General features: G+C 47.7%; 1 protein-coding gene across 1 annotated transcript in view; it reads left to right on the top strand.

Annotated features, from left to right (window-relative positions):
* LOC137439818 (interleukin-10 receptor subunit beta-like) overlaps nucleotides 1–23,856 on the top strand; it is a 47,811-nt gene extending 23,955 nt beyond the window's left edge. The window contains exons 3-7 of the mRNA XM_068135940.2: nucleotides 8,074–8,252; nucleotides 8,866–9,017; nucleotides 19,878–20,028; nucleotides 21,951–22,096; nucleotides 22,368–23,856. Of these exons, the coding sequence (XP_067992041.2) occupies nucleotides 8,074–8,252; nucleotides 8,866–9,017; nucleotides 19,878–20,028; nucleotides 21,951–22,096; nucleotides 22,368–22,664 (925 nt within the window). The 3' untranslated portion in view covers nucleotides 22,665–23,856. The remainder of the gene's footprint in view (nucleotides 1–8,073; nucleotides 8,253–8,865; nucleotides 9,018–19,877; nucleotides 20,029–21,950; nucleotides 22,097–22,367) is intronic.
* The last annotated feature ends 499 nt before the right edge of the window (nucleotides 23,857–24,355 follow it).

Genomic DNA, 24,355 nt, shown 5'->3' with positions numbered 1-24,355 from the left:
CGAGCCACCGGCGGTGGGTGGTCCACGTCGAGGTGGGCCGGCTTGAGGCGATCAACTGAGACGCGGTCGGGAGTACCGCCGATGTCCAAGGTGAAATGTTTCACCCCGGTCTCCAGCACGCGGAAAGGCCCGTCGTACGGGGGCCACAGTGGTGTCCGGTGGGCGTCATGCCGGACTAAGACGTACTCCGCGGTGCGGAGCTCCGGGGCGATGTGCGTAGGTGGGTGCCCGTGGTGCGCCGTCGGCACCGGGACGAACCTCCGGGTGGTCTCCTGCAGCGCGGAGCCCTTCTGCGCCGCGGGCCATGGTGCCGTGGGGTCGGGGAGGAACTCGCCTGGCACCCGCAGCGGTTGTCCGAAGACCAACTCTGCCGCGGATGCGTGCAGGTCGTCCTTGGGCGCCGTCCGGAAGCCCAGCAGGACCCAGGGGAGCCTGTCGACCCAGCCGCCGGGGTGGCTCGGAGCGTGGCCTTCAACGAGCGGTGGAACCGCTCGCACAGGCCGTTGGCCTGGGGGTGGTAGGCCGTGGTTCGGTGCAGCTGGACCCCGAGCCCCCGCGCGACCGCCCCCCAGAGCTCCGAGGTGAACTGGGGGCCGCGGTCGGACGAGATGTCCGAGGGGGTGCCGAACCGGGTGACCCAGGTGGTGATGAACGCCTGCGCGACGTCCGCCGCCGTCGTCGCCGCCAAAGGCACGGCCTCCGGCCACCAGGTGGTGCGGTCCACCATTGTGAGGACATGGGTGAAACCCCGCGAGGGGGGCAGAGGTCCCACCAGGTCCACGTGAACGTGGTCGAACCTACTTTCCGGCACCGTAAACGGGGCCAATGGGGCCTGGGTGTGTCGGTGCACCTTCGCACGCTGGCACGCGAGGCACGTCCTGGTCCAGCCGCGGACGGCCTTCTGGAGGCCATGCCAGACAAACTTGTTGGCAACCAACCTCTGGGAGGCCCTCGTGCCCGGGTGGGACAGGCCGTGGATGGTGTCAAAAACCTGGCGCTGCCAGCCCGTGGGCACGATGGGGCGAGGCCGCCCGAGGGAGACGTCGCACAAGAGGGCCGTGCCCGCGCCATCGAACGGGACCTCGGTGACGCGGAGGCCCATGACGGCGGTCCACAAGGCCTGGACGCCGGGGTCGGCGGCCTGGTCCGCCACCATCCAGGCATAGTTGATGCCAAGGTGGACTGCGTGGGTGACGGACCGGGAAAGGCAATCCGCCACAGGGTTGTCCTTCCCCGCGACGTGCCGGATGTCCGTCGTATATTCGGACACGGCCGAGAGGTGACGCTGCTGCCAGGCCGACCACAGCTCGGCGACCTTGCCCATCGCGAAGACCAGTGGCTTGTGGTTGACGAAGGCCGTGAACGCATGGCCCTCGAGCAGATGGCGGACGTGCCTGACCGCCAGGTGAAGCCCGAGCAACTCGCGGTCGAAGGTACTATAACGGCGTTTGGGCGGGCGAAGCTGCCGGCTGAAGAACGCCAGCGGTTGCCAGGCACCACGCACCCATTGCTCGTGCACCGCGCCCACCACGTAGTCCGAGGCGTCGGTGGTGAAGGCGATCGGTGCATCGGGGGCCGGGTGCGCGAGCATGGTGGCATTAGCCAAGGCGAGCTTCACGCCCGCGAACGCCGCATCCATCTGCTCGGTCCATGTAACGTCACGTTTGCCCGGCTTCCCTCGGAGGGCCTCGTGCTAGGGGCGCAGGAGCTGGGCGATGCGGGGCAGGAACCGATGGTAAAAGTTTACCATGCCCAGGAACTCCTGGAGCCCCTTGATCGTGCGGGGGCGCGGAAACCCCTTCACCGCCTCCACCTTGGCCGGTAGGGGGATGGCCCCGTGCCTGGTGATGTGGTGCCCCAAAAAGTCGATGTCGGCGACGCCGAACCGGAACTTGGCGGTGTTCACGATGAGGCCATGCTGGCCCAGGCGTTCGAAGAGCGTGTGGAGATGGTGGAGGTGCTCTTCGCGGGACGCGCTGGTGACGAGGATGTCGTCCAGGTAGACGTACACAAAATCCAAGTCGCGCAAGACGCTGTCCATTAGTCGCTGGAACGCCTGAGCCGCATTCTTCAACCCGAAGGGCATCCGAAGAAATTCGAAAAGTCCGAATGGCGTGATGACCGCCGTCTTCGGGATGACCTCCGGCCTGACGGGGACCTGATGGTAGCCGCATATGAGGTCCACCTTTGAAAAGAAGGACATGCCTGCCAACCGGGCGGAGAAGTCCTGAATGTGGGGGACGGGGTAGCGGTCGGCGGTGGTGGCGTCGTTGAGGAGCCGGTAGTCCCCGCACGGTCGCCATCCCCCGCCGGGCTTTGGCCCGATATGGAGCGGCGACGCCCAAGCACTCTCGGAGCGCCGCACGATGCCGAGCCGCTCCAGCGTAGCGAACTCCGCTTTAGCTACCGCGAGCTTCGTCGGCTCGAGGCGGCATGCCCGGGCGTAGACCGGTGGCCTGGCGGTGGGGATGTGGTGTTCCACCCCGTGCTTGACGGCCCCCGCCGAGAAGGTGGGCCGCGTGAGGGCCGGGAAGCCGGCGAGGAGGCGGGTGAATTCGTCCGCTGCCGGAAGCGTACAGATCAACCTGGCCGGAACCGAACCGCTCAGCAAGCCGCTCGGTGAGCCGCTCGCCGAGCCGCTCCGGGAGCTGCTCAGTGAGGCGGGCAGCGCGCAAGCGAGCGAGCTGAACGTCTCGGCCTGGACAAGCCTTCTGTGCTTTACGTCCACCAACAGGCCATTGGCACACAGGAAGTCCGTGGCAAGCAGTGCCATAGGCACGTCGGCAGTGACGAACGACCACCGGAAAACCTGCCCTCCGAACCCCAGAGAGAGGCAGCGTTTTCCGTAGGTGCATATGGACGTACCGTTGGCAGCAAGCAGCGCGGGGCACCGGCCCGCGGTCTGCTTGTCGGACGTACCGGCGGGAACAACACTCACCTGCGCTCCCGTGTCGCACAGGTAACGGCGCCCGGATAAGGTGTCCGTTATGAACAGTAGGCTGTTTGAATGGCCGGCGCTCAGTGCCACTACCGAGGGCCGGCCCGGGCATTTCCTGACCTGCCGAATGAGCACGGCGGGCGACATTGCCGAGCCTCGTGGCCGAACTGGGCGTGGAAAAAACACCAGGTTGGCGGCGGAGGCCGTGGTTTTCTCCGCGGCGGCGGTGGTGGGCGGGGCGTGGCGGCGGCCGCGAGGTGTGCATCAGCATCAGCCACGAGGTGTGCATCAGCCTCGGGATGCGCGACGGCTGCGCCAAAACTCGCCTGCGTGTCCAAAGCCGCGAAGAACTTGTCGGCCTCGGCAGCGAGAGCTCGGGGTTCCATCGTCGCAGAACCGGCCAAAGCGAGGCGTACTCGTGCCGGCAGCTGGCGTCGAAATAACGCCCGGAATAGAGCATTCGGGGTTTCGTCGCCCATCAGCGACAGCATATGGTCCATGCGGACCGACGGTCGCGTGTCACCGAGCTCGGGGTGGTCCGGGAGGCGGTCGGCCCGTGCGTACACCGTGATGCCGAACGTGGCGAGGAGGAGACGCTTGATTGCCTCGTACCTGCCGTCGGCCGGTGGGTTCCTCAGGACCGACACGACGCGGGCGGCCGTGCCGGGCCCGAGGGAGGCGACCACATGGCAGTACATGGTCTCGTCCACCGTGATGCCTCGAAGTCGGAACTGGGCTTCTGCCTGCAGGAACCAAACTTCAGCTTGAGCCTCGCAGACCTCGGGGAGTTTGATTGTGACCGCGTTGGTTGCCATTGCTGTGGCGGGTTCGGGTGGTCAGCGACGGCTGACCAGAACGTCGGAGGGTCACCAATGAAGCGCGATGCTACGCGCGCTACTTGTTTAGCAAGGAGGAAGCGGACAACGCGGTAAGTTAAAAGAGTCTTTATTGCAAGAGCTCCACTGTCGCACTGGAGCGCTCCGGGCTGCGCACCCGGTGTATATCCCGAGGCCACGCCTACCACCAGGGCGTGGCCGCCGCCCACTTGGTGCACGGAATGATGCCATCACGCCAGTGAGCTTTCGTGTCCGCCACAATACATAACTTTTCTTTTTTTCTGGTGAAGTAAATCTTCCAGTGAAGCAGCCCGAATCCCGCTTGCTTGCTAAAATGGCCGCCATTCTGCTCCATTGCGTACTTCACCGAATTGAACACGGTTGCGCACGAGTGGCCTATCTTGCGCCGCGCTACGATCTTTGCTTGAGAGCGTGTTCTCTCGTACTCAACCGACGTCATCGTAGTTTGGCAAGGTCACGCCCTTCCTCACACTTACTCGATCAACCCTGAACCTTGCTTTGCGCATGCGCAGATAATAAAGCGTGTGACGTGTACAGTGTGTTTGACTAACGTCTTTCTGATGATTTATAATGATGCATTTTTGTCTGGCGAGAATCTACTCAAATATTACCGAGATCTTCTGATTTCCCAGAACCACGATTTGGACACCAAAGATAAATACTTATACAGTATATTGTCTTGATAAAGTTCTTCATTGAAGTAAATTTTACGAAACTATTGTCAGAGACTGCGCTGGCACTGTCGACTCTATGTACCACCCATTTTGTGACCACCCTATGCAAGATATTTTGTGACCACCCTGTACAATAGATTTTGTGACCATCCTGTACAATAGATTTTGTGACCACCCTGTACAATAGATTTTGTGACCACCCTGTACAATAGATTTTGTGAGCACCCTGTACAAGAGATTTTGTGACCACCCTGGACAAGAGATTTTGTGGCACCCTGTACAAGAGATTTTGTGACCACGCTGTACAAGAAATTTTGTGACCATCCTGTACAAGAGATTTTGTGACCACCCTGTACAAGAGATTTTGTGACCACCCTGCACAAGAGATTTTGTGACCACCCTGTACAAGAGATTTTGTGACCACTCTGTACAAGAGAGTTTGTGACCACCCTGTACAAGAGATTTTGTGACCACCCTACACAAGAGATTTTGTAACCACCCTGTACAAGAGATTTTGTGACCACCCTGTACAAGGGATTTTGTAACCACCCTGTACAAGAAATTTTGTGACCACCCCGTACAAGACATTTTGTGACCACCCGGCACAAGAGATTTTGTGACCACACTGTACAAGATATTTTGTGACCACCCTGCACAATAAATTTTGTGACCACCCTGTACAATAAATTTTGTAACCATCCTGTACAAGAGATTTTGTGACCACCCTGTACAAGAGATTTTGTGACCACCCTGTACAATAAATTTTGTGACCACCCTGTACAAGAGATTTTGTGACCACTCTGTACAAGAAATGTTGTGACCACCCCGTACAAGAGATTTTGTGACCACCCTGTACAAGATATTTTGTGACCACCCTGTATAAGAGATTTTGTGACCACACTCTACAAGAGATTTTGTGACCACACTCTACAAGAGATTTTGTGACCACACTCTACAAGAGATTTTGTGAGCACCCTGTGCAATAGATTTTGTGACCACCCTGTACAATAGATTTTGTGACCACCCTGTACAATAGAGTTTGTGACCACCCTGTACAAGAGATTTTGTGACCACCCTGTACAAGAGAGTTTGTGACCACCCTGTACAAGAGATTTTGTGAACACGCTGTACAAGAGATTTTGTGACCAGCCTGTACAATAAATTTTGTGACCACACTCTACAAGATTTTGTGACCACACTCTACAAGATTTTGTGACCAGCCCGTACAATAAATTTTGTGACCACCCTGCACAAGAGATTTTGTGACCACTCTGTACAAGAGATTTTGTGACCACCCTGTACAATAGATTTTGTGACCACCCTGTACAAGAGATTTTGTAATCATCCTTTACAAGAGATTTTGTGACCACCCTCTGCAAGAGATTTTGTGACCACCCTGTACAAGAGATTTTGTGACCACCCTGCACAAGAGATTTTGTAACCACCCTGTACAAGAGATTTTGTGACCACCCTGTACAAGAAATTTTGTGGCCACCCCATACAAGAAATTTTGTGGCCACCCTGTACAAGAGATTTTGTGACCACCCTGTACAAGATATTTTGTGACCACCCTGTACAAGATATTTTGTGACCACCCTGTACGATAAATTTTGTGACCACCCTGTACAAGATATTGTGACCACACTCCACAAGAGATTTTGTGGCCACCCTGTACAATAAATTTTGTGACCACCCTGTACAATAAATTTTGTAACCATCCTGTACAAGAGATTTTGTGACCACCCTGTACAAGAGATTTTGTGACCACCCTGTACAATAAATTTTGTGACCACCCTGTACAAGAGATTTTGTGACCATCCGGTGCAAGAGATTTTGTGACCACCCTCTACAAGAGATTTTGTGACCACCCTCTACAAGAGATTTTGTGACCACCCTGTACAAGAGATTTTGTGACCACGCTGTACAAGAGATTTTGTGACCACGCTGTACAAGAGATTTTGTGATACCCTGTACAATAAATTTTGTCACCATCCTGTACAAGAGAGTTTGTGACCACCCTGTACAAGAGATTTTGTTACCACACTCTACAAGAGATTTTGTGACCACACTCTACAAGAGATTTTGTGACCACCCTGTACAATAGATTTTGTGACCACCCTGTACAATAGATTTTGTGACCACCCTGTACAATAGAGTTTGTGACCACCCTGTACAAGAGATTTTGTGACCACCCTGTACAAGAGAGTTTGTGACCACCCTGTACAAGAGATTTTGTGAACACGCTGTACAAGAGATTTTGTGACCACCCTCGACAAGAGATTTTGTGACCACCCTGTACAAGAGATTTTGTGACCATGCTGTACAAGAGATTTTGTGACCACCCTGTACAATAAATTTTGTCACCATCCTGTACAAGAGATTTTGTGACCACCCTGTACAAGAGATTTTGTGACCACACTCTACAAGAGATTTTGTGACCACCCTGTGCAATAGATTTTGTGACCACCATGCACAATAGATTTTGTGACCACCCTGTACAAGAGATTTTGTGACCACCCTGTACAATAGATTTTGTGACCACCCTGTACAATAAATTTTGTGACCACCCTGTACAATAAATTTTGTAACCATCCTGTACAAGAGATTTTGTGACCACCCTGTACAAGAGATTTTGTGACCACCCTGTACAAGAGATTTTGTGACCACTCTGTACAAGAGAGTTTGTGACCACCCTGTACAAGAGATTTTGTGACCACTCTGTACAAGAGAGTTTGTGACCACCCTACACAAGAGATTTTGTAACCACCGTGTACAAGAGATTTTGTGACCACCCTGTACAAGGGATTTTGTAACCACCCTGTACAAGAAATTTTGTGACCACCTTGTACAAGAGATTTTGTGACCACCCTGTGCAAGAGATTTTGTGACCACCCTGTACAAGATATTTTGTGACCACCCTGTACAATACATTTTGTGACCACCCCATACAAGAGATTTTGTGACCACCCCCTACAAGAGATTTTGTGACCACACTCTACAAGAGATTTTGTGACCACCCTGTACAAGAGATTTTGTGACCACACTCTACAAGAGATTTTGTGACCACCCTGTACAATAAATTTTGTGACCACCCTGTACAATAAATTTTGGAACCATCCTGTACAAGAGATTCTGTGACCACCCTGTACAAGAGATTTTGTGACCACCCTGTACAATAAATTTTGTGACCACCCTGTACAAGAGATTTTGTGACCACTCTGTACAAGGAATTTTGTGACCACCCTGTACAAGAGATTTTGTGACCACCCTGTACAATATATTTTGTGACCACCCCGTATAAGAGATTTTGTGACCACACTCTACAAGAGATTTTGTGACCACACTCTACAAGAGATTTTGTGATCACACTCTACAAGAGATTTTGTGACCACCCTGTACAATAGATTTTGTGACCACCCTGTACAATAGATTTCGTGACCACCCTGTACAATAGATTTTGTGACCACCCTGTGCAATAGATTTTGTGACCACCCTGTACAATATATTTTGTGACCACCCTGTGCAAGAGTTGTTGTGACCACCGATGCGATTTGTTGATTTGGTCCCTTTTTCCTTGTTTGAATTCCTTTGAATGCCGTTCCAGGTATAGAACGCAGAGTCATTGGTACAAGTTAGTGGAATGTACAAACGTTACTGGCATCTCCTGCGACTTCACAAACCACTGCGATCCTTTCCTTTTTTATGGTATAAGGATGCGGGCACAGCATGGTAACACATTCTCCCTCTGGACTCCGGTTCTGCTCTTCAGAGGTCTGACCGACAGTAAGTCACTGGTCCGTGAGCGATTGTGAGCGATCCCCGTTTACGGGGGAAAGGGAGGACTTCATAATTATGCAATTTGGAAAGATCGAAACCTTACTTTGATGATGGAATAATCGGATGGAAATATTTTCCTTTGCTGTGAACAGTTTTTGGTGCAGCATTATCATAGGATAACAAGAAACTGATACCAAGGGGAGACCATGACATATTAAAAAGATTATCTTATCCAGATCTGGATCTTCACCAAAATCGAATCAATTCGTCCTCGTCACACACAATCATGTTCTAGTTCGTTATGAAAGGAATAAGTTGATTATTTTCACTGTGATTCAGAGAATCTCAGATCAAACAGCAAAAAGCCGTTTTTTTATTGGATGTTAATGGTGATTCAAGGGTGGATCCAGGTTTTTTTTTCAAATTTGGGGAGAGGAGTGGGACTAAGGGGTGAGGGTATCTATCCCCTAGAGTGGACTATCCATAAGGAATACATGAACGGTACCCCTTAGGTACATTGCAATATTGTGACGTCTCTGGCCATGCTGCATTTCAATTGAAATATACTTGTAAACCGAAATATGAGATCTCAAGGTGTAAGGTCCCTGTTTTCTCCCAGGCATCATCACACATCCTGAAGTCAATGTGAGTGCTCGAGGAAGAACCATTAAAGTGCAGATTGAGAGGATGAAAGCACGGGGAAGATCTAAACTCCTCAACGCCTTCTACACCAACATTCACCATCAAGTACGCTACGTCCACCGAGATACCGTAAGTTGCCTTGTTCTTGCAATCCATGTGATAAGCAACTTGACGATTGCGGGAAGGCAATATGGATGATAATTCAACAGACTTCTTCGCATTGCACCGACAGACAAAATGAGTGGTTGTGTGACCCTTATTTTCTGTGAAGTAGGACACTCAATCTCTTGTCTTTACGATGAGCTGCATAGCCTGGTGATTGTAGGCCTAAGAGGTTCAAATGAGCCAGTGATGGTAGGCCTAAGAGGTTTAAATGACCTGGTGATGGTAGGCCTAAGAGGTTTAAATGAGCCTGTGATGGTAGGCCTAAGAGCTTTAAATGAGCTGGTGATGGTAGGCCTAAGAGTTTTAAATGAGCTGGTGATGTTAGGCCTAAGAGGTTTAAATGAGCTGGTGATGGTAGGCCTAAGAGGTTTAAATGAGCCTGTGATGGTAGGCCTAAGAGCTTTAAATGAGCTGGTGATGGCAGGCCTAAGAGCTTTAAATGAGCTGGTGAAGGTAGGCCTAAGAGGTTTAAATGAGCCTGTGATGGTAGGCCTAAGAGCTTTAAATGAGCCTGTGATGGTAGGCCTAAGAGCTTTAAATGAGCTGGTGATGGTAGGCCTAAGAGGTTTAAATGAGCTGGTGATAGTAGGCCTAAGAGCTTTAAATGAGCTGGTGATGGTAGGCCTAAGAGCTTTAAATTAGCTGGTGATGGTAGGCCTAAGAGGTATAAATGATCTGGTGATGGTAGGCCTAAGAGGTTCAAATGAGCTGAGTGAGATGGGATGCTTATTCGCGAGCACAGTGTAATGAGCTCAAGAATTATGGGTAAATTTATCCCCTGTATGTCATTGACTCTGTATTTTATTCCTTTGTTCCTTGTGACACCACACTAGACACATAGCCAAGCCACGCAAACGAAACCCAAATCAAGCTCACTAATTAAAAAGCTAACCGGAAGCCAGGCATGAAGCACGAACGCTGATTACCCCAACTTGGGAATCACACAGGACAGGCAGCTCCGTGGAGACACGCCCAAAGAGCGGTGACTGGGTGGGGAATTTGATTGACACAAGGACGAGTAAGAAGGGACTCGCTGATTGGTGAAGGAAGGACAAATGACGTCAGAACCTGAACGTTGCCAACGTTGGCTCAACGGTGTTGTGTTAGTTGGGTAGGCCTAAGAGTTTTAAATGAGCTGGTGATGGTAGGCCTAAGAGTTTTAAATGAGCTGGTGATGTTAGGCCTAAGAGGTTTAAATGAGCTGGCGATGGTCGGCCTAAGAGCTTTAAATGAGCTGGTGATGGTAGGCATAAGAGCTTTAAATGAGCTGGTGATGGTAGGCCTAAGAGCTTTAAATGAGCTGGTGAAGGTAGGCCTAAGAGCTTTAAATGAGCTGGTGATGGTAGGCCTAAGAGCTTTAAATGAGCTGGTGATGGTAGGCCTAAGAGCTTTAAATGAGCTGGTGATGGTAGGCCTAAGAGCTTTAAATGAGCTGGTGATGGTAGGTCTAAGAGCTTTAAATTAGCTGGTGATGGTAGGCCTAAGAGGTTTAAATGAGCTGGCGATGGTAGGCCTAAGAGCTTTAAATGAGCTGGTGATGGTAGGTCTAAGAGCTTTAAATGAGCTGGTGATGGTAGGCCTAAGGGCTTTAAATGAGCTGGTGATGGTAGGCCTAAGATCTTTAAATGAGCTGGTGATGGTCAGCCTGAGAACTTTAAATGAGCTGGTGATGGTCGGCCTAAGAGCTTTAAATGAGCTGGTTATAGTAGGCCTAAGAGCTTTAAATGAGCTGGTGATGGTAGGCCTAAGAGGTTTAAATGAGCTGGTGATGGTAGGCCTAAGAGGTTTAAATGAGCTGGCGATGGTAGGCCTAAGAGGTTTAAATGAGCTGGTGATGGTAGGCCTAAGAGGTTTAAATGAGCTGGCGATGGTAGAACAAAAAGGTTTGAATGAGCTGGTGATGGTAAGCCTAAGAGCTTTAAATGAGCTGGTGATGGTAGGTCTAAGAGCTTTAAATGAGCTGGTGATGGTAGGTCTAAGAGCTTTAAATGAGCTGGTGATGGTAGGTCTAAGAGCTTTAAATGAGCTGAGTGAGATGGGATGCTTTAGATTTTAAAGGTGGCACCTTGTGCAGGTGTCTCCTGGATTGATGATCGAGAGTTTGCTTGAGGTTCTTCTTATCCCTGAATTCCCTCCTCCTCGTGAATATTTAATCGAGTCGTTACACGAACGACATGTGGCTCTGTTAAAACATTTTATATTGGTTTGCCTTTCTTCTCTCCAACTGCCCTTATCGGTTGGACTATATCGGTTGGTCTTGTGTGTTATTCTGTTTGTTTGCCTGTCAATCGTCTACAGGTCACAATTTCAAACCAATCTTCAGAAAACTTCACCAAATGGTAGAATTGTCTTTCAATCCTGACAAATCTCACACTCTTACTATGTCTCTCCGAAAAGATCGACTGGACAACCCTCCCATCTACTTTCTCAACAATCCTCTCCAAGAAGTTCTGTCGCTCAAGCTTTTGGGTCTCACTATCTGCCATGATCCTTCTTGGGAAAACCACATTTCCAAGCTGGCCTCCAAAGCCAGTCGCCGACTGGGCATCCTCCGTCGTGCGAAGTCCTTCCTAGGCACACCTGAGCTCCTCACCACATACAAGGCTTTCATCCGCAGCTCAATGGAATACTGTTCTCCCCTATGGGCCGGTGCTCCTGCCTCACACCTAGCTCGGCTTCACGCTGTCGAAACCAAAGCTTTCAGAATTATTGGAATCTCGCGCGATGAAGCTATCTCTGAGGGCCTTTCAGTCACTCACCGCAGGCAGGTAGGTGGTCTTTCTGTCTTCTACCGACTCCTCTCCGGCCTTGCACCCCCAGCTCTCTCTGTGCTCTGTCCCCCAAATACTCCCTACAGGTCGCACAAGATCTGCCAGCAACCCTCTGATGGTTAAACTGCCGAAATCATTGGCTCTCTGCTCACCTTCACTCTTTCATTCCTCTTTTCTCCCGCCTCTGGAACAAACTCCCTCACTCCCTTCAATCCCACTCGTCCCTCCAGGTCTTTAAAACAGCTGTTCACCACCATCTCTTATCTTCCCCCATCCAAAACCTTGATCTTTTCTACCCCCGCTAATTCACCCCAGATCCACCTTGTTTGAAATTCCAACTTCTTTCCTGGAAGTCCTGGCAGTGTCCATATGTTTTATACCTCTCCCACCCCCCCCCTTCCCATGCCCCCGCCCAATGCCCTCTCCCTCTCACAGATCTCTCGATGTCTCCATGTCTCTCGGTCCCTGCTCTCAAAATAATGTTGTGTTTGTGTCCTTCCTCCTCTCTCCCCATCTTGTCTACCGCTCCCGATGTTATATGTTTTATGTGTCGGTTTGTCTTTCTGTGTGATTAATGTTCGCTCTTTCACGAGCCTCGATCTTGTATACAAAAAAAAAAAAAAAAAAAAAAAAATTGGTCAAAAGGAAGAAGCCTATTCATTTTGAGGTCAAAGGTCACCTTGAGGTCAAATTTCTAAAATTGTCATTTGTCATCCGATTGACTTGAATGTTGAACAGAATTTGCATATTGAGTCATTAAATTGGGAAAGGAACTATTTTTGAGGTCAAAAGGTCATAGGTCAACTCAAGGTTAAACTTCTAAAATCATCAACTTCTGAAAAATTATCTATTTTTATCTGATTAACCTAAAAATTAAAGAGCTATTGCATAGTGCTTCACTGAATTGGGAAACCAACTATTTCTTTTAAGGTGAAAAGGTCAAAGGTCAACTCAAGGTCAAACTTCTAAAATCATCAATTTTCATCTTAAAAATCATCAATTTTTATCTGATTAAACTGAAAATTTAAAAGCTATTGCATAGTGCATCACGGAATTAGGGAAAGCAACTATTTTTATTCAAAAGAAAGCTAATAATAATAATAGAAGAATTCTATTCTACATAAATTTAGTCGAAGAAAACTAATAATCAATTTGCTTGGAACAAAAATTTCTTTAATCCCAAAGTTTCCTCTTTTTATAGCTTCTTCCCAAGTTTGAAGAAGAAGAATCGCTAATGGTTGTTTCACGAGATCCGAATGGAAACATTTATTATTCTACGAAAGGGCACGGAAAGGAGCACATAAAATTATATACAGTAATATTTATCGAAGCAATGGAAAAAATATACAATCACGCGGAAGGAGCACACAAACAACAGCAAAACAACAACTAGAACGGAATTCGGAAGAGCGTAAACATCCGCCAGGCTGAACAGTTTACGTTTTGCATCCCACTGATAGGTCGGATCTGGATTCAGACCTGAACCTATATCAAATCGGTTTGTTCTTGTCATTTACCCAACTCATCCACCGAGTTTTGTCATAAGTCGTCCACAACTTTGAGATATCGTGCTATATATCGGTGTTTAGCCCTATCACTCAATAGTGAAAAATTGCTGAAAAAAATACTTAATGATGCGGAGATGGGACTCGGTTCGGGTACATCATTATCCTCTCTCTTTACACATTGTCTAACTTATTTCAATTTCTACATTTACTTCTAAATTTGTTTCTTCCGGTCTTTGCCAGGAAAGTTTTCCTTGTGTGTGTGTTTTCCGCACCCTTGCCTTCATTGTGTCTATTGGCTTGAAGATCTTTCTTTTGGGTTGTTATAAGTCGACGAGACCTTTTTGGTGTCTGAGGTGGCGAGTGGTTATGAAATCTAGGTGAACATAAAATACTAGGCAACACACAGGAATTTTATTGATGCCCGATCTTCATAGGATTTTTTTTTTTTTTTGTCCACGACGTCGAGGCTCATGGAGGAGCTAGAACATAGAACGCATCAGGACATAACAGAACAAAAGGAACAGTATAAAGAGAGGGGGGAAAACAAGCCATCAGCAGGGATGAGGGACAAAGTAGAGGGAGACTTGGAGGATTAAGGGATTTGGGGAAAGATGGAAGGATCGGGGAGGAAACACAGAAATTGGACGAAAACACAAACAGCAACACAAGAATGAAAATAAAACAGAAATACATGATGGATATGCTCTGCAAAACCTAACTTTGATGTACTTTTGACTTTCGGCGCAGAAGGTGAAATTGGTCGCAAGACCATGGAGAGGTACAGAAACTTTGACAAACATGAGAGACTGTGGATTCATGGATCCTCGGCCCTTGGGACAGTGGAGTGAATCGGCAGTTTGGACTGCATTTGGTGCTCGACCCTGTGGACTCAGCTTGGTTTCCCTTTGTGGGTCAACACTGCACGGCAAGGAACTGGTGGACCTGTATGGGCACAAGAAGAAAGCAGCAAGTAGGGTTGTGGATAAAGTGAGGAATGATATGGAAGAAGAGGTGCATAACAAGTAGGAAGAGGATGATGGGAGGAAGATGATCTATAAATTGGCTCTTGACAGAGATGAGCATGGCAAGGACATGAAGTGGGGAGAGGGGCGGTGATTAAGGATGGCGGCAGGAGGCTAGTGACAGAGAGTGGTGCAGTATTGAAGGTTTGGGAAGGATATTTCAAACAGCTGTTGAACCGGGAAGGAAGTAATGGCAAGCTGGAGCTACCGTGTTATGTGGAGGGTAAAGTTGAGTTGGTGGAGATCATAGAAGAGGAAGTGCAGACGGTATTGAAGAGGATGAAGAAGTGAAGAGCACTAGGCATTAGTGAGGTGTGCAGAGAGGTGATAATTGCAGTGGGAGAAGTCGGAGTCAGGTGAATGAAGAGGTAGTTGAATGTATGTATGAGAGAATGGGTCAATTCCGGAGGATTGGAGGACAAGGTTAATTGTGCCGATATGGAAGGGGAAAGAAGGATGTTCAAGATCCGGGGGAAGTACAGTGGCATGGCACTCCAAAGTCATGTCAAGAAGGTGCTGGAGAGGGTTCTAGACTGAAGGATAAGCAAGAGTGTGCAGATGGAGATCGGAGAAGAGCAACAGGGGTTTATAAAGGGTAGGGGGATGACACATGGGATGTTTATGCTGAGACAGCTGCTGGAGAAGAGGTTGAGGTGCAAGGTGAAATGGCATTGGGATTTGTGGACCTAGAGAAGGTCTACAAAACTGTCCGGAGTGAGATGGTGATGGCGACACTGAGAGGGATGGGAGTGCCAGAAGCAGAAGTTAGGTTGGTAGAAGGGATGCACAAAGGAACGAAGGGAAGAGTTTTGGTTGGTCCTGGGAAGGAGTTCAGTGTAAACATCGGTTTGAGGCAGGGAAGTTCTCTCAGCCCACGCATGTTTATCATGGTGATGGAGCTGGTAAGCAGGAAGAGAAACATGAAAGGTATTCTGGGGTGGATATTGTATGTGGATGATCTGGCTGTTGTGGTGGAGAGTGGGCGGGAGATGCAGGAAGTACTGGGGAAGTTGAAGGAGGCATTTGGGAAACATTGGCTGAAAATTAGCATGGAGAAGACTGAGGTTATGTGGCTTGGACAGCAGAGAAACAAGAGAACAGACCTGACAAATAAATAGGTTTGTGTATCTGGGGGGGGGGGGGGAGGAACAGTGACCGGGGTGGTAAGTCGGTTGCAGAAGTGTGGAGGGGGATTCAGTTGGTGCGAATGCATGGAGGAGGGTGGAGTAATGATGGAGTAATGCAAATGCATGGAGTAATGGCAGACAGTAAGATATCCAGGAGATTGAAAGGAAAAGTTCTGATGTCATGTGCCAACCTGGAGACAGTGGCGTTGACAGAGAGGCAATGACAGATGCTACCGTTTTGCGAGAATAACTGGGGTCAGAAGGATTGTGGGAGTGAAGAGGGTGGATAGAAGGAGAATGGATGAACTGAGGGGGTTGATTGGTGTGAAGGTGAGCTTGATGTGGAGATTGGTGAAATGCCGGCTGAGATGGGCTGGATACGGTTCAGATGGGGGAAGTGGGAATGGCAAAGAGGTTGGATAGGTTGAGGTAACAAGACAACAACAACAACAACAACAACAACATGCATTTTAAGACCATTTTCCCTTCTAGAGCGGAGGTTAGCCTTGCGGTCCCCATGACAATCTTCTCCATCTTGCCCTATTTTCTGCATCTCTCCTTGTTAACCCCCTTGCCCGCATTTCTTCTTCCACCATCTTTAGCCAAGTCTTTCTCGGTCTTCCCAGTCCTCTACTTCCTTCTACATTCATTTCCATCACTCTTCTCAACCAGTCACTTTCATCCTTCCTCAACACGTGACCAAACCATCTCAACCTGTTCCTATTCACAGCATCAATCACAGGCTCTATTCCCATCATTTTTCGCAATTCATCATTTGTCTTCCTCTCTCTCAATGAAACTCCACACATCCATCGAACCATTCGCATTTCCACCCTTTCCAACCTTCGTTGCTGCTCTACGTTCATTACCCATGTCTCGCTCCCATAAATCATAACACTTCTCACACATGCAGCATACACCTTTCCCTTCAGCTTCAACAACACTCCCCTCCTCATCAGCACACCACTCAGGTCCCGAAACGTCTTCCATGCACATCTCACTCTAGCAACCGTTGCCGAGTCTGATCCACCTTCTCCATTCAGCATGTCTCCGAGGTAGCAAAAATGTTTTCGCACCTTCCAGCTTCACGCCGTCTCCAAGATCCAACTCAACATTTCCTCCATGTGCAGCTCCCTCTGTGCACACCTTACATTTTAATGTAGCTGCCACACTGGTTAATGACCCTCTCAGACCACTACATTTTTAATGAACCCACTCAGTGCACATTGTACATTGAATGGAGTTCACTCCGACACCCTTCCTGCACACAGCACAGGGCCACTTCCCAGTTCTTTCCACCTCACCACATGCTTTACCACTTGCCATCACCTTCGTCTTTCCGATATTCACCTTCAGACCTTTTGTCTCCATACATTCCCTCCACGTGTTCATCTTTTCCTTCAGTCCATCCATACTTTCCGCAATCAACACCAGATCATCTGCATACAACAACTCCCACAGTAAACCCTCCTTTACGTTCTGAGCCAGCACCTCCATCACAGCTACAAATAGTAGTGGACTTAGTACCGACCCCTGATGCACTCCCACCTTCACCTCAAACTCACCACTGTTCCCGTCCTTCGTCCTTACAGATGTGCGCGCTCTTTTGTACATTGCCATCACTACTCTGATCAACCATTCCTCCACTCCTAACTTCCTCATTGCCCATGTCAATACTTTGCGTGGAACCCTATAGAATGCTTTCTCCAGATCAACAAACCCAAGAAACAACTACTTCCTCTTCTCCATGTACTTCTCCTGCAACTGCCTCACAATAAAAAGCACGTCTGTCGTTCCTCTTCCTGGCATAAATCCAAACTGCATTTCGTCGATCTTCACTTTCTTTCTTATCCTCCTCTCCAACACCCTTTCCAATACCTTCATTCCATGCTCCAATAACTTTATCGCTCGGTAGGAGCCACATTCTAGAGGGTCACCTTTCCCCTTGTATAAAGGGACGAGGGTACTCAGTTCCCAATCCACTGGAATGCGGCCTTCTTTCACCACCAGATTACAGATCTCTGTCATTCTCTTCACACCCCAACTTCCTGCTGCCTTCAACATATCTCCCACAACTCCCGTCGGCCCTCCCGCTTTTCTACTCTTCATTGCTTTTATCGCTTCCTCAACTTCCTTCTCAGTTATCTTCTCTGCCGGTCCTAAAACTGGGTTACTCTCTATGTTGCCATCCCATTCATTCTCTGTATTCAACAGCATTTCCATATATCTCTTCCATCTTCCTTTAATTCCATCTGGGTCGACAACGATTTGTCCCACTTCATCCTTCAAGCAACTCACCCCCATCACATCACACCTCTCTTTCGCTATCTGCTTTGCAATCCTGAATACTGCTCTCTGGTCCTCTTCGAATCCAAGCGTTCTCCGAACATTTTCCTACATGCCTCCTGCGCCTTTGCTACCTCTTTCTTTGCAGCCTTCCTGGCTGCCTTATAACTTTCATGCTCTGCTGTTTCTGCTCCCGTACCCTTCGCCTTCTGCCACTCCTTGAACTTCTTCCTCTTCTCGTCAATCCTCTTTCCAACTTCATCATCCCACCACCATGTTTCCGAATGCCTCGGTCGTCCTTTTGTCCATCCACATACCTCACCAACGGCAACCAACAGACTAGCTTTCATTGACATCCAACCACTTTCAAGCTCTACCACCGCATCCTCTACCTTACTCACCCTCTCTTTTAATGCCTCCCTTACTGTCACCTCTTTCAACCTCCACACCTTCATTCTCAGTTGGTACTTCACCCGCCGAGCTCTCCTCGCACCTTTCACCCTTATGTCGTAGACAACCAAGTGGTGCTGTGAAACAGCCTCCCCCCCCCCCCCCCCGGGATCACCTTTGTGTCTCGGAGGTGCCCCCTATCTCGCCTACGCACCATCAGGTAGTCAACGGTTGTCGTGGACCCACCTGACGTGTATGTAACAAGCTTATTATCCTCTTTCTGGAACTGAGTATTACAAATCAACAAATCAGCTCCATCAGCAAACTCCAAAATCCTTTCACCTTCTCCATTTCTCACACCATATCCGTAACCCCCATGAACTCCCTCAAAACCCTCCATGAGTCCATACTCCTTCCCACATGTCCATTTAGGTCTCCTCCTACCACAACAACTTCCTCATCTTTCATGTTTTCCATCAGCTTCTCTATCGCACACCAGAACTTGTCCTTCTCTTCATCGCTCCGACCAACCTGCGGAGCATATCCCGAGATGACGTTCACTGGCCGAATTGATTGGTGGAGGTTGGTCGGAGCGATGGTTGAGGTAACAAGGTAGAAGGAAAAGTGGTTGGGATGGGAGGATTGTGTGAAGAGGGATATCAGTAAAGTGGGGGTGGTTGGAGAGTGGAGGAGTATCCTGGTCAAGGCAGGGCAGGAGCTTGTGCCATTGGATATCATCCCTTATAAAGGGAAGAGCAGGAGAAGATTAAGAAGAACTGTAAGCAGGATGGCACGACCCAACGTCCCACGTGTTCAGACACGGAACCAGAAGTTGTTCTCCAGAAGGATTTTCAATTAGTCAGAAAATATCAAATAAACCAACACCACGACATCTCCTTCCATAACTGAGTCAGTTTTGAAGGTCTATTTCTTCTTTTTCTGAGCTGGCGATCCTTGGCAGGTTTTGACGTTACCTTTCTGCATGATATTATGTTCCCTCACGATTTGGTGAGCTAGGTTGCTACAAAGGTTCGAGTAATCCGTTGCTGGAAAGGTACTCGGTAGAGCACATACCTCCATATGCAGGACATTTAATGATTTGTATCCCACTGATAGACCGGATTTGCATTCCAGAAATGAACCATAATGTAATCGGTTTGTTCTTGTCACCTACCCAACTCCTCCACCAAGTTTTGTCGTAATATATCCACAGGTTTTTGAGATATTGTGCCATACGTTGTTTTTGGCCAAATCATTCGATGGTGACGGTGAAAACATTCATTGCCAAAATATAATCAATTCGGCCTTGTCCCACACCCAACCTGTCCACCAAGTTTTGTCTGAATCCGTCAATAACCATTAGATATAACCTGCTCACAGACAGATAAACAGACACGGGTGAAAACATACCCGTCCACCTTCGGAGGCAGAGGTAATAATAGCACAGGCCTTGCTGGGCCTAATGCCAAGGGATTACTGGTGCGTTGATGTTCCTTGGAAGGGAACTCGGATTTTTACAACTTGGGTCAAACCTGTTTTTGGAGTAAGAAGGGGAGGTTTCTTAATTTATACCTTAGTTATCCAGTTTCACAGGCGTTTGTATGTACAAGTCGCATTCAGTGCAAACGGGAAGCCATGAGACAACAGTTGATGTGCCACTTCCACACTTCCCAAATGAAAAGGCTGTTGTTTGTTTCTTCCCTTGGGATTTATTGTGCAGGCCACGTGGTTTGACATCAACAGTACCGAGAATCCAGTTATATTGCCAAATCTCCACAAGGCTGCCACCTACTGTGTTCAGGCACGGTATTACATCCCTGACTTCTCCGTGTTTGGCGAGTTCAGCAAAAGCAAATGCGTCTACTTGGAAGGTAGGTTAGTGTACAGGGAATGTCTAATCGTTAGCCCGTCCCCTGTACTGCAGGATACGGGTTTTGTAATCACTTCTGTGTGTCTGTCTTTCTGTCTGTCTGTGTGTCCATCTGTCTGTGTGTGTGTGTGTGTGTGTGTGTGTGTGTGTGTGTGTGTGTGTGTGTGTGTGTGTGTGTGTGTGTGTATCGGGCCATAACTTTTTACCATTTGAGTTTTGGCATCAAATTTTCACCAAACCTTTATTATGATAATACGGAGAAGACAAATTAATAATTTTGTCAAAAGGTCAAAAGGTCAAAGCTCAAGGTTGCATAAAATCATCAATTTTCACCCGATTGGCCTGAAATTTAAAGAATTTGCATATCCAGTCACTGAATTGGTTCACTATGAAAATATAGGAGTTCATTGTTTTTTTTATATCAAAAGGTCAAAGGTCCAGGTTGCATCAAATCATAAATTTTCATCCAATTGACCTGAAATTTTAAGAATTTGCATATTGGGTCACTCAATTGGTTCACCAATCAAAAGCTAGAAGCTAGTTATTTTTTTTTTAGATCAAAAGGTCAAAGCTCAAGGTTGCATAAAATCATCAATTTTCACCCGATTGGCCTGGAATTTAAAGAATTTGTATATCCGGTCACGAAATTGGTTTACTATCCCAATATGGGAGTTCATTGTTTTGTTTTTTATATCAAAAGGTCAAAGGTCCAGGTTGCATGAAATCTTCAATTTTTGTCCAATTGCCCTGAAATTTAAATTTATCATTTGAGTTTTGTCATAAAATTTTCACCAAAGCTTTATTATGATAATATAGAGAAAACAAATTAATAATTTTGTCAAAAGGTCAAAGGTCCAGGTTGCATCAAATCATAAATTTTCATCCAATTGACCTGAAATTTAAAGAATTTGCATATTGGGTCACTGAATTGGTTCATCAATCAAAAGCTAGAAACTGATCGTTTTTTTTTTTAGATCAAAAGGTCATAGGTCAAGGTTGCATAAAATCGCCAATTTTCACCCTGATTGGCCTGAAATTTAAAGAATTTGCATATCCGGTCACTGAATTGGTTTACTATCCCAATATTGGAGTTCATTGTTTTTTTTATATCAAAAGGTCAAAGGTCCAGGTTGCATCAAATCGTCAATTTTTGTCCAATTGACCTGAAATTTTAAGAATTTGCATAATGGGTCACAGAATTGTTTCACCAATCAAATACTAGAACCTGATTTTTTAAAATATATATCTAAAGCTCAAAGGTCAAGGCTGCATTCATTTTCTTTCATTCCTTTTTTCTCCCGCCTCTGGAACAAACTCCCTCACTCTCTTCAATCCCACTCCTCCCTCCAGGTCTTTAAAACAGCTGTTAACCACCACCTCTTATCTTCCCCCATCCAAAACCTTGATCTTTTTTACCCCCGTTAATTCACCCCAGATCCACTTTTTTATTTATTTTAAATCCCGACTTCTTTCTTTCCTGGAAGTCCTGGCAGTGTCCATGTGTTTTATACCTTTCCCACCCCCTCCCCCGCCTTCCCATGCCTCCTCCCACCAAGCCCTCTCCCTCCCACAGATCTCCCGATGTCCCTGTTCTCTACTGTTGTACTTGTGTGCTTCCCTCTCTCTCCCCATCTTGTCTCCCGCTCCCTTTATATTATGTTTTATGTGTCCGTTTGATATTTTTTTGTGATTAATGTTAGCTCTTACACGAGTCTCGGTCTTGTATACATTTAAAAAAAACTGTTTTCGTTATTTTGAGCATACGGAAGAAGAAGAAGAAGACGTCTGAACGAGTTTTGCATACGAGTATGCAGACGAGTTTTGCATTTTCAGATGCTTTCTAGTTTCCGATTGAAATGTGAGAAGTGCATTCAGCAAAGGAAAAGGCTTATTGTTCCTTATTGCATAACCTTTGACCTCCAGATGACAAGCTCCACGTGCTGGTGGGTGTCGTCATTTTCATCATGTGCATTTTGGCCTCGTTGGCATGTTACTTTGCCCACAAGAAAGTTGCGAAGTTATTCAAGTTTCTTCTCACCAGAGATTCGACCATCCCGTTTGTGTTGCAGGTGCGTGTACCACAAACGCATTAGCTTGTTTGTGTGCATTTACAGATACATCAATAGACTTCTATTTCAAACTGCATTTTCATTCTTTTTGTTGTTTGTTGTACCTTGGCCTAATTTGTCATCCTTGCTCTACATCCATTGGAAAGCATCATTGGTTGGGTGTGTTCTCGTAGAATGAGAACACACCAATGAGCTTCTGGGTGTTGATGGTATCTCACCTTTCTGAGTTGGCCAGCACAAAATAAATACTTGTTTTCTTTTTTTCCACCAGCATTTCCCTGCAGAGATGAGACTTGCTGAAACACCTTGCGTGGAGTTACTTGGTGATGCCATTGAGGAGATCGGTGTTGACGTCAATAACACCAGTCCTCTGCCACACCCTCATGATGTGCAAGACAACGCGGATGCTGATGGCAAACAACTGCTGCTTCGGCCTCGTAGCGGGAGCTCTGTTGTGGAAATGCGTGTCTGTTGCTCTGTGGGATATTTGCGGACACGAATTTTAACCGATATGCCAGAGGAGTTGAGTACAGAAGGCCTTCAGGGAACCGATGTCATCGTGTGCTGACTCCCAGAGAATCTGTAAATATTGTTGTGGATATGAGGATTGTATTTTTTTTATTGTGTTTTATTAATATTGCTTGATTCTGGACCCTCCTGCCTCCAGTGTTGTATAAAGGTCAAAGGGCGTTCCCGTAGTTAATTCCATAAAGCATACACGTTAGCCAATCATAGATTTCCCCCTGGTTGATAGTTATATCTTTATTATGTGTATTAGGGTAAGGCCTTGTCTTCCATTAAGATGACACTCCATTGCACCAAGTGAAATAGAGTAGATTCCTTTCACACCCCCCTTTCATCATTGCCAAGCCTCGATTGCCAATTACATCCCCTCCAAAACCACCATTGAACATGTGCTCGGGTCGGGGAAGACGGGCGTGCCCGCCCGTTGTCATCAAGGGCGGAGCCAGAGGGTCGCGCGACCAACCAGGGCCGAGGTGAGCACACCGATGGGCGTGTCCTAAAGGCCGGCGGCTTGATCGCCGGAGGCGTTATAAAAGCGCGCGCGCAAGGTACTGAGTAAGATCATCCAGAGAGATCATCCAGAGAGATCATCCAGAGAGATCATCCAGAGAGATCATCCAGAAAGATCATCCAGAAAGATCATCCAGAGAGATCATCCAGAGAGATCATCCAGAGAGATCATCCAGAGAGATCATCCAGAGAGATCATCCAGAGAGATCATCCAGAGAGAACATTAAGAAGATCGTCCAGGGAAGCACAAAGCCTGCTATTCGTCGCCTTGCTCGCCAAAGTTGGACCAAGCAAGAGAGTTGGGCAAGAAGCAAGCACGTTGTTCAGTTGTGTGGTTGGACCAGACGAGTCCTGGCAAAGCACGCGACGTCCCCAGAGCAGCCGCAGCCACAGCAGCAACGACAGCAGCGTGGGGCCTTGACGGCAGTTCCGGAGCAGGGCCGCGAAGGAACAGCGGCGGTCAAACGTGCCGATCGTGCTGCAGTACCCTTGGACCTTCCTCTCCCTCCAGCCATCCATCTCCTGCCAGTTCTATCATCATTCCCCGCATGAGTCTGTCCTTGTTTGTTCTGTCCCTGGGTTAATTAAGACTGCATAGGATAAGCTAGCGATTTTCACTGTGTCCTTCTGGTCCGTCCCTCTGTCTATATTATTTTCTTATCTTTCCTTCTTCCTTGGTTATTTTGAGCCTGTAAATAGCAAATAAATTATATTCGTATTTCCAACCTTTTTGTCTGCTTCTTCTTCACATCCGTGTCGCCTTAGTCTTTTCCCTATTGAATATCTGTGGCGCGATCCGGCCAACGTTCGGGAATCGGGTTAGTCGGGGTAACTGTACGGCCATCCGCTTGGCAAACACAACATCTTATCCGCGGTCCGTAACAATATTCATCATCTGACCATGGATCCTGGCGCACATTACCTGCGCATATTACCATTAATCCTGGCGCATATTACCTAATATAATTACCTGCGCCAAGAAAGGTGGATGGAGGTTATGTTTTCACCCCTGTCTGTCTGTTTGTCCATTTGTCTGTCCGTTTGGGAACAAAATATCTCAAAACGTTGTGGACGGATTCGAACAAAATTTGGCTGGGATGTAGCGTATGTCACAAGAACGAAATGATTAGATTTTGGTGAAGATCAGGATTCGGATCCGGCTACTAGAATTTTTAAAGTGATTCTTCACCATTGGGAGATCGGGCCAAAAACGATACATAGCAG

This window comes from Myxine glutinosa, chromosome 14, assembly GCF_964187855.1.
Source record: "Myxine glutinosa chromosome 14, kmMyxGlut1.1, whole genome shotgun sequence".
Classification (NCBI taxonomy): Eukaryota; Metazoa; Chordata; class Myxini; order Myxiniformes; family Myxinidae; genus Myxine; species Myxine glutinosa.
The sequence above is the reverse complement of the archived record's forward strand: the minus strand, read 5'-3'. Positions and strand labels throughout refer to the sequence as shown.